This window comes from Plasmopara halstedii, assembly GCF_900000015.1.
Source record: "Plasmopara halstedii genome assembly, contig: Scaffold_2061, whole genome shotgun sequence".
NCBI classification, from domain to species: domain Eukaryota; phylum Oomycota; class Peronosporomycetes; order Peronosporales; family Peronosporaceae; genus Plasmopara; species Plasmopara halstedii.
In genome coordinates, this window is record NW_020188969.1 from 924448 (window position 1) to 935360 (window position 10913).

At 44.6% G+C, this 10913-nt stretch overlaps 3 protein-coding genes across 3 annotated transcripts; all 3 read right to left on the reverse strand.

Moving 5' to 3' along the window:
• Positions 1–447: 447 nt before the first annotated feature.
• On the reverse strand, positions 448–864 carry PHALS_02715 (uncharacterized protein; the record flags this gene model as incomplete). Its single annotated transcript, XM_024717150.1, has 2 exons — positions 448–642; positions 814–864. 2 exons carry the CDS (start codon positions 862–864, stop codon positions 448–450), a joined length of 246 nt encoding a protein of 81 aa, XP_024582677.1.
• A 6287-nt stretch (positions 865–7151) lies between these two features.
• PHALS_02716 (uncharacterized protein) lies at positions 7152–7805 on the reverse strand (the record flags this gene model as incomplete). Its single annotated transcript, XM_024717151.1, has 2 exons — positions 7152–7427; positions 7740–7805. The coding sequence occupies 2 exons, from the start codon at positions 7803–7805 to the stop codon at positions 7152–7154; spliced, it is 342 nt and encodes a 113-aa protein (XP_024582678.1).
• A 1352-nt stretch (positions 7806–9157) lies between these two features.
• Positions 9158–9376, reverse strand: PHALS_02717 (uncharacterized protein; the record flags this gene model as incomplete). Its single annotated transcript, XM_024717152.1, has 2 exons — positions 9158–9296; positions 9351–9376. 2 exons carry the CDS (start codon positions 9374–9376, stop codon positions 9158–9160), a joined length of 165 nt encoding a protein of 54 aa, XP_024582679.1.
• Between the last annotated feature and the right edge of the window lie 1537 nt (positions 9377–10913).

Here is a 10913-nt window from a genome sequence, read left to right on the forward strand (position 1 = left end):
CAGGAGTGTCTCGACGAACCCACACAAGATCTCTCTCCGATTCTTGAAGCACTGGGGGTCAGATATGGGTGACTCTTGCTCAGTCGCACAAATGCTTGTTATGATAATCCATCACAAATCTTTGCTTTGGTGATTCTGCTGAACAAGCAAATGTCTCCAGGGCCTGATCACTTCGCGAATGGACAAAGCGATATAGTGTCGCAATCTCCGGTCTATAGCCGCTGGGGACAGGATGCTGCAAGTCGTAGGGGGCAGGCCCTGACATTACTACGGATGGCTCATCATTATGACGATGTAAGGGTAATCCTAAGTCAGCCGTGATATACAACCACTTCGTTTGATCTTACCATGACACCGTGGTTTTCGGCCGTCATGTCAAATTGCTAGCCAAGTGCCTTCTTCCTTGACCTAGTAACTGGCCATTTCTGCTTACATAGTCCAATAATCTTATAGAGTACCACAAAGCGCATGTCGTGGTCGGTCCTCTTGATGTAAATGCACTGATCGACCTCGTACTTCTTGCGTTTTGACTTCTGCCAAATCGCTGGTCTGGTTCCACATTATTGGCGGATACTTCATACCGTACAAGCGCTTGAGCAGGCCAATATAGTCCATATTCTGTTCTGAATGCATACGTTTTGGCTGCATACAGGAGATATCTTGAGCACGCCGCCTTCACGTTCGTTTAATGCAGCGTTACAGCGTACTTAGTCGCCAGACCAGCAAAACCTTGATTACCGCAAACTTATTAACACTGAAAAGGTATGTAATGGTCTTTTGGAAGTCCTTTTGACCACGGGTTGCGCTGTGTACCTTTCGAATTCTTTTCGGTTTGTTTGCTTCATGCCAAACATCCTCCCACATCCAATTGAAGGTTTGATTGTGAGGTGATAAAGCCAACACCAGGTCATATTTATGCGGAAAAAGCTGCCGTTTGAGTTGCACTATTCCTTTGGTGTCGCTCAACTTTTATCCAAATAGCCGCAATATTTTGTGATTATATCTATGTTACGAAGTCAGCTTTGGAGCAAGACATGAGATTGTATAAAGTGTTTGCTATGACATTGATCAGTGCCTTGAGCAATGCTCAAAAAGCAGAAGCGGACATGAACCGCCTCGATTTGATCTCGACATGAACGTTTGCGCAGGGTGTGTGTATGAACCGCACCTGTATATTATTGTGGGCTGTAACAAATCTCCCTCCATGTATAAAAGGAGGTGCAATTGTTGTCAGGGCTTGGTGGGGCGTCAGAAGTCGAAGCTCATGATGCGCGGTATTTTATGCGCTGTATTTTTTGGATGCGTATTCGTATATGTTGTGACATTAAACATCTTAAAAGATGTATCACCATGAAGAAAACCTGTAAAATTTAAATGCGAATGGATTTGTGAAGTGTAGGCTGAAAGTGTTCGGCATAAAATACAGCTGTCCTGCCGCGACACCTGAACCCGTTAGACTCAAGATCTCCATGGCCGTGGAGTTAAGATCTCGGTGAGACTGCCATATCGCAATACAGTCTGCTGTGATCCTTCTTTTATTTACTGCTTAGAATTACTTTTGTGCAACTTTGTACGGTTAAAATTCCGGACCACGAGTATGAGCGCTTGTTAGTATGTAGGACACGTATTGAATTCGAAAACATCCGTTGCCGCAGAGAGACTCGCTCGAGCCCGTTTGTGAGGTACACCAGGGTAGTAAAGGTGAATATCAATAAAAAACCTTTCACGACGCTATTGAGACCAGACAATCAATTTGTCAATGAGGTATTGCTGTTTGGAGGCTAAAAAATCGCTTTGGTTTTTGGCTAGTAACGTATGCTTGGTGCCTTAAGCGAAAGCTGCCGCTATAGCAATTTATAAAAAAAGTAAACCTGATTACTAACAATTGCTTATGAGAGCGGGTGATATTTCGCTGACAGCGGTGAGTACTCCGAGTGGGATGCTTGGCATTGGCTGGTGATGCCCCAAGACCAATTTTCACGTTCAGACTTCGACATGGATTCCACTCCGTTGGTATTTGATCGTGACTACTTGCGAGTAAACTTTCCTAACCTGATGAGGTTAAGCGTAGTCATCTGTGCTGTACAAGATTTTTGAAGCGTTGGCTATCAGCAACATTTGATATGACCTGACCCGACTTGAAGTTATACAGCCTAGAGAATCTTATTTGTTCGGATCAGCCGGGGATCGTGACAGGTAAATAATATTTACTCCCTCGGCCATTTCGAAATGGCAGGTAACGTCGTTCCAGCAATAATGCTGTCAGCACTACTTAAATTATCTCGAAGGATTTTACTCAATTGACTTTTTAAAGCAAACATTCAAAGCAGTAAGTCGTGTGCCAATTTCTTGACTCCTATTGATCCTCCATATTTTTCGAAATTGCTCTCCGTCAAGTCTTTTTGGGTTGGCCGTAAGCATACATTGATCCGATAGTACACTATATTTGTTCATATTCGGTACTGTCCGGTCTGAATCTGGATCGCCTCACGGCGTCAAAACTGTTGGCTGTTGCTTAGTGACTTGTAAAACACTTGATACGAAGTAAATCTTCATTTTGGACCCTCCTGAAGACTTGATAGCGACATCTCACAACTTCTTCACACAGCGACATTGCAAACTGAACAATTGAAAGGCTGATGTTCGGTTTAGTGTAACAGTGATATTGAACAGAAAAATGTAGTGAAGTCCCTAGCAAAGCCGTAAGGTGATTAATATTTTGTGGAAAGCGTATTGGGATTACGAGAACGACGACATTTAGTCCCGGTGATCCCATGACGTCAGAGGTGTGATGTATTGAGAAGGATTAAGGAAGCTCGCGGATTGGCTTTAAGTTAGTACCTGAATGCAAACTAGGTAAGTTTTCAGCTTACCAACGACTACGCACATCTACTGTATAGTAGTTTATGAGCACGACTGAATAATCCAGATAGCGCTGAGTGCTAAATCCCGGTCAGCTTTGACAACCGTCGAGGAATCGCTGCCGCACCTCCAGGTGTGCCACAAGACGAAGAAAAAGCTTGCAGAGGAGTCATGACGTCAACGCCCAAAACCTCACGACACTCGTCGATCCTAATGCTTTATATACGATCACATCTATATCGAAGCTTCAGATCCTTCATCCTGGATGGGTAAGATAATACGTGCCTCAGGTTTAGCACGCGCAAACGGCAAGTGTTTTGAATGGTCCTCAGTCATGAAGGCAGATCTGATTGGCAATTACTGAGAGGTCCGACTGAAAGCCAAGACATGGTGGCGACACACTCCAACTTGTAAGAAATTCATAGAGTTGCAGTATCAGACGCTCAATACAACGGACACTCCGTCCAAGTCGATGAAGGTCTAACAACAACAATCACCGTCATGTAATGAGACTTGTTATCTTGGGCAGATAGCGAGAAGGTCGCAACCTCCTTGTTCCGAACACTATTCCTCCAATCTCTATTGGCGTCCTCGCTCTGATGTCTTTTCATTTTTCAGAACAAAGCAACTGGGTCTGACCAACTTTGCCACATACATAGGATCTGTGCGTACCAGACTAAGACTTGCTTTATGTGGTGTGTGATACAACTCTTAGCTAAATGAAGCAGGACTTCAGATGTCAAGGACGCTCAAAGCATAACGCGCAAGCATTTATGCTCGAGCAAGGCATTTCATCCTCTTTCCAACGCAGATGACCATGATAACCATTTGAAAATCATTTGAAGAAAAATCGACAATGCTATTGAGAGAATATCTGTCAGCTTTGCCGCACGCATATCTGTCTAGCCGAACTTTGTCTGAAAATCGGAGCATGCCGTTGTGGCCGCGAAGGTGGTAAAGCGCTTCCCTGGATGGTGACCGTGAATGTGCTGATTAATATGGTTGCTCCTTCATTGGTCAAGTAAAGTTCCATGTGTTAGTTGGCGGACAAAAGAGAAGAGGCGTTGTTTGACAAATTAACGTCTACTAAATTCGTTGCAGCATGCATCGCAAGGCAACCTGAAGCTCAAAGAGTATAGGCTTCAATACTCTAATCGACCGGCATTAATTTTGCTTGACGGCGCTTTTGAAAGACAATAATGATGCTTCCATCATCCCTTTCAAACTATCGAGTAGTTGGCATTTGAGCCTTAGTCGGGCATCAAGCAGACGGATGCTCTAAGGAGAAATGTGTGAAGCAAAGTAGTCGAAGAATGCAAAATAGAAGAAGGACTATGATGCGCATTTATCATTTGATCGCGTCAAGAATGCAGTTCTTACGGGCCGAAAGAACCGATCGCTCCAAAGGACCGAATGAGAAATAGGTATGTTGTCAGTCTTGTGAATACCTCTCTGTAGAGGCGTTTTAATTGTCAAGCTCGTGTATCCCGACTGAAGGCATCGAAGAATATAAATTGGCGACTCTGTTTTAAAAGCAACTGAGATGGATAGACAGGGATGAGATACGTCAAATGTCAGGGCAGAACGCTTGCACCGTACAATGCACATATGACGCGTTCGACGATACTGGCTATTGATGTTCCACAGTTTTATTGAAGTAATGCAGTCTAGTAGTCGGTGAGCAGCTTGAGACTTGCGTGCGATACCACAAAGCAACTACTGAAGTTGCACAATTTTTCTTAATTTTGTTCAACTCATGCGCAGTTTATCGTGAATATATGAAGAATAATTTTGCACGCTGGCATGATTATCAGATGTAGTGACGAGATCACGACATCTGCGGTAAAATCCGCATAGGCAACATCATCATAGTGTCCAAGTACGTTGATAGTATTCGAATGATTCCCAATAGTAAGAATGAACAGTACAGCTTAGCTTGGAATTAGAAGCTTGCGCGATTTTTTCATAAGACAACACGCGAGCCACTCACTCAAACTATTGTGATTGAAGGGATAAGAAAAAGGCAAGGAAAAAGACAAGCGACGCACGCGTACCCCTCATGCCACGCAGTGAGCCATCGAAGATAGATGATCGACACAAAGAAAACAACGAATGTTGTGACCACTACTTTTCAATTATACAAGCAGAAACCAAAGACATGCTCAGAAGCGTGGCGCAGCTGACGGATGGAATAAGATCAACGATGCCAAGCCCCTTCAGGATTGCAAAGCATGAAACGTAATTATGCACTTAAGTCCCCGATGTCGAAATCTTAATAATTTGTATCGCTCTTAGGGATATGGCAATGATGATAGTGACCTTGCCACATGATGAGTACCTGCAAAATATGGTGGTATCTGCACATACCAAGTGACATGTCTTCACGGATAAGCAATAATAGAATGCCTGTAAGCTGAACGGCAGAAGAGGAAAAAAGTTTTCAATCTCTGCAATGAAAATGCGTTCGTCGTGGCGGTAAAATGACCCGCGAGCTTTCAGCTATTCGTCACGTTGTAAGCAGCTGCAATATCCGGAATTAGAAGACAATGATGTTAGTGGATCTAGTTCCAGCACTGCCTCTTGAGATTCATGTGAGAAATGGATCCGTTATTTCTTGGATTAAAGAAAGTTTGTCATCTCTAAAAGTATCATTTAAAAATATGTTCCTCATTTTTGTCAAGAATTTTGCGCGTCGTAACACCTTCAAACTGCATTACTAGCAGAACAAGCACCCGCACAACCGCTTCAAGCTATGACAGCTAGTGTGATTGCAGAGGATGTAGTCGTGTAAAATTGACCTATTCCGCCGGACCAAAATGTTATACTGTGGACAAATCGATTGAGCCGCCGCAGACTGTGGCTTCATTTGTGGCACTTACTAAAGTAAGTGAAGCTTTTCTAAATGGGGTCGTCTACCGAGGTAATTAGGAGCAACGTTTCCTTAAGGAGCTCTGCAAAGTCACTGAAAAATTTCTTGGACGCTTTTACCAAAATTATGATCAAGACATTTTGTTGTAGACGGTTTAAGCTCAACCTAGCTCTTAATGGGTCTTGCTTAATTCTAGCACTAAGGGAAATTTCCACCACATCCGCACCAAGGCTTTTGGGCGCGCCGTACTTCGGAAGCTAAGTACTCGTACCTATCCGTTAATCGACGATGGCTGGCAAAATGTTTGAGCGAATCTCTACTCTATACCCCAACAGACCGACTATGTCTCCAGACCGTATTAGGGCAACTGTGCCCGAAACAATACTGGCTAATGTTATGACTGACCGAGGCTGATCTAGCTCTGCAAATTATTGCATCTAGTATCTATCTGGACCCCCCAAAATTAAGTGCCGTCCTTGGGAGGGCAGCATAGGCACTCCCACACCCGATGTGGCTACTCTGGGATGATTCGACATTGGCTGCCATCATCCCGTCGCCCTTAATAATGCGCATTTTGGCTGGACTCTTCCCACTGCCCTTCGGGAGGCATTTAAAGATTTACGAGAGCAAGCCACTAAGGTGACCACTCCAGTTCCCACTCATCTCTGATGTACGATGGGTCCTACGGAGTTTCTCTCTTGACGCGAATGGTCTAAATAATGTCACACAACGCACCTTAATTTTTTTCTCTAACAATTTTCACTTAGTGGGAAAGAGGTAAAGTTTACGGGTATCAAAAGTCTGGAAAGGGATAAACACCATTGGAGTACGGCTTCGCTGCTAAACTCCAGCTTTTGGTCACATATAATGACATATACAGGGCAGGCTGGTGTCGGTCTACTATAAACGCCGTCTTGCCCAATTCGAGATCTTTGTGACATAACGTGTCGGTATGTGAGCTATTTAGATCACCTATCTCGGTATCTACTTATTCAAGGCACTCTCGATGCAACTGTCACTTATATTCACGTTGTCTACGTTCCTGCCAGCCAAGTAAAAAAGTCCGATCTCCTTATTACTTTACCCCGCCATTTGATGCGATTACCAGTACATCGTTATGAGCAAATTTACACTGGTTTTCCAGTCAGCTTGATCAAGCCCGACACAGTCACTGCAACCGACATCAAGGTCGGAACGAACTCCTTGAGTAAAGAATGCGTTAAGCTTGGTTGATGCTTGGCGACATCAACACACGGACCTTCAAGAATTTACAAGTCTTAACAGCCGCTCTCGCATAGACTACGTCTTAGTAAGTTCCAGACTTTCTCATCCGCCTTTCAAAACATTCGCCATGACTTTCGCGGCTCGGCGGGCACAGGTGACCATTACGGAATTTTGTTCGAGCTCGGATGCTCAGAGTTCAAGCCACCGAATCGGGCGCCCTGGAAATGTTCGTCATGGGTGAGCCGGCTGCCTGAAGCCCGAGGGTATTTGCAGCATTTCTTGCGTGAACTGGCGGACTCATTTTGGGCCCCCAAATAGGAATCCAATAATCCGTGATGCCTATTGAACGAGGAACTCCATATTTCTCCGAGAGTTGTTTTTTAGAAAAAAGATGAGCGGAAACAGGTATTAGAAAATTTTCATTTTCAGGTGAATGAGCTTCAGCACTTGCAGGCCCAATATCCGTCTGCTGCTGACCCAACGGAACTTACACTGCTAAGGCCCAGCTTAAATAAAGGTTGGCCGAGCAAAACTACTACGCGTCGAAGCACAAGTTTTCCTTCATCTTAGACCGTGCGCGGCTCTGAATATTTCATTCAGCCGCCCCTAAAACTCCACAAGACACCCATTCCTGTGGATTCGGCCGAAGACTTGGAGTCAACTTGCGCCGAATTTTTGTCCTTCTGGTCTGGAATATACTGCTCACCTTCAAAAGAGTTCGGCCATGGGCGACCCAAATGGGACTATATCAATCTTGCCCGAATTCTTCAGGACACTACGGCACGTCTCGCGCCAAAGGATCAGGCTTACTTGGACAGTCCCTTTGCGGCGTTTGAGTTTTACTGGGCATTAGCTCACACTGCTATTGGGAAGACATCGGGGTCAGATGGCTTACCCGTGGAGTATTACAAGACGGACTTATCTCTCCAAAGTTAGATACTTGAGATAGTTTATGCTGCTCAATTTAAACGCGGGAAAATGACTAAAATTCAACGGCGGGTCCAAGTCTCGCTGCTCTACAAACAGGGTGATCGAAAAGTTCCCGGTAACTATCGACCAATCTTACTACTCAATGTGGATGCCAAGCTGGGACCAAAAGGTTTAGCCCGCAGACTTGGCTCTATACTCGGCAATTTGCTTCACTCGGATCAACATGGATTCGTCCCGGGCCGCGATATCCGCCACGCTCACATGCGATTTCAAGCACTGTCCCACTTGTTTGCAAAAGGTGATTCCCCTGCTGGCGCGGTTTTATCTGACTCTGCGGAAGTCTTTTTTAATAGTGTTGTCTGGGACACACTTGACGTGATTTTAATGCAATTTGGATTTGGTATTTCATTTAGACGTGAGTTCGAGTTCTTTTTCCGGCACACTAGTTTTCTTAATGTTCAACGGGCGACCACTCGATCCATTTGAGCTGGGTTCCGGGGTTCGCCAAGGTGATCCTCTCTCGCCCGCACTCTGCGTACTATTTATTGAGCCATTGCCGTCAAATATGTACGGGTCCATCTGCATGACTTTGGACTTCGTATCGGCCCAACAACTCAAACGGTGATCAGTTTTGCTGACAACTGTACTGGGCTTTTCCGTGATTCAATTCATACTAAAGTCTTCCTACAATTCGAAAAAGATTTTGTGAGGCCTCCGGTATGTGCCTAAACAAACGCAATACAGTGGTTTTGACTTTTAATCCTTCGATCGACGAAATATAACCTTTTTGTCAAAGCCTTCGCAACAGTTGGGTTATCCTGGTGAGAACTACTGACCGCGCTAAGCTACTTGGAATGTTCTATGGCCCAAGCCTCACCGAAGCTGACCGCCTACAACACCTAACAGAGATAGAAACCGGTGCTCATTTTGGATTCATCGCGTGAGAACATCACGCGGGCAAATAGTCATTCTTCAGTAAGTTATTCCACCTTTTCTATGGTATACCGCGAGCGTCGGCCATATCCCAACAACAGGAATCAAGACCAGCTCTTACAGCTTATTTCGCGCTTCATGTGTCGATTAGATACATCAAACGCGCTGCCCCGCGACCAGTGGTTCCTTTCCTTGGGCCTAGGGAGACTGGGTTTATCGCCCATTCCAAACACGATTCTGAGTCTCCAACTGCATATGCTGTTCAAAGTGATACTGGCAGGCAAATTAACGCCTAACATCCCGTCTTGGGCAGTGAAGTATCGGAACTAAGCTTGGCTCTCATTTGGCCAATACTTGCTGAGTTCTCGGTGCCAGCGTTGCCTTCTCCTGGTTGGGCGTTTCAAGCACTTCCCCTAAGTCAATGTGAGTCAGGGATGTAGAAACGGGCAGGCACGTTCTGCTAGTTGGTTCCAATATGCTATACAGGCTACAGCATAATGCTCACTTTTTGGCTATCGGCTTCAACACCTACTCGGTACTCAGTCGATGTGCCACCATGGTTGCGAGGTTCTGGAAACGGCCCCTTACCTTTTTTGGTACTGTGATTTTGTGGGCAGACTGGATTACCGATTTTCGAGCCCTTTTTCTCGGTGCACTTGAATGGATTCAGTCTTATTTTTTTACTGGAGCCTGAACCGGTGGCCAAGGCCCGCTATGGCTATAGCCTCTTTGTGGTTTTTCACATTGTAAGAGCAGTGATTTTCCGGTGTCTATGGCTACATCGGGATGATATCCCTTTCACAAATTTCAAGCCAATGTTATGGACGTTCAAGCTTGGGTCAAGGCCGTCGTAGTGCTTTAAACTGAGCGCTACTATCAAGATCTTCTATTTAAATCTCTGAGCCACTCAGGACTTCAACAGCGCAGTCTGCACGAGCTGTTGGCGAGCCTCCATCTTACTAAAGCGCAGCCACTGTGCCCCGATGCTATGGATCATAAAAGGTTTTCTCTGTGTGACGCCAAATTGGGCGCTAACACTGGCTACAGTGCTACGCTGCGGCCACCTTTAAAGTTTACCATACCCATTTTTTATGCATCGAAAATTGGGTACTTTCTTACCGAACGGAAAAAAAGGAAAGCAAGAGTGTACCGCTTTGATTTTCCAAAAAGAGCAAAACTTTTTGGGGTTTTGGCCTTTTTCCTTTTCCATTTCCTTTTGTACTTTTGTTATGGAAGACTTCAAGCTTTGGTATTTTTTGGCTTATTATCCTATTGTTTACGTATGCGTCCGTTTGGAGCCACGGGCTGATCCAATCCACGTTACAATTTGCACAACCTTTTGGTGTAATAATCTTCTAACATTTGCGAGCCGCAAGCTATACGACAGCGACCGCTACAATTTCGCCCGAGGACTCCCCTAAGCGTTAAGTTGGCTTTCCCATTAGGATTTTTGCATTTTGCCGTTGACTTTTTAAGGTATTGTAACGATATTTCAACGACAATCTCGAAGGATTTACCGCAAGCAACCGAATTTCAGACTTTTTTTAGTAGAAGACAACCTTAATGATTATTTCATCCATCACCAGCCCAACCCAATTATTGGTCGCGTGGGGACTCGAACCCGTAATCTACAACATGGCCATGCAGTATCGTAACCACTCCGCCAACAAACAAATGAAAACTATGGTGTCTTGATTCCTATTGGGGACAATGCGTTTGCCTATCCTATACTTGGAATTTGTATAGAATCCGTTTATTTTCGTATATTTGCTAGATCACAAGGTAGTCAGTGTAATGAAACTCATTTCTGAAAAATATATAAGATTTTATAGGGTTTATCGCAAATGGTGATACAAATAAAAAATATTCGCGAGATGTGATACAATCGTGTTTTAAACACCATTGTTATGCAAAATACGGAGAAGGTCAACAGCAGAGTCTATCTTTTAGGCACATGCAGCAAAAAATGAAGTGGATCATTTGTCCTCCATAATTCACAAGCAGATTACCACATCATGTAGCTACCGATACCGCAACCTCGCAACTCGGAACTAGGCCGCTAACGCTCAGATTCACAGTCTCAAAGTCAGGAAAA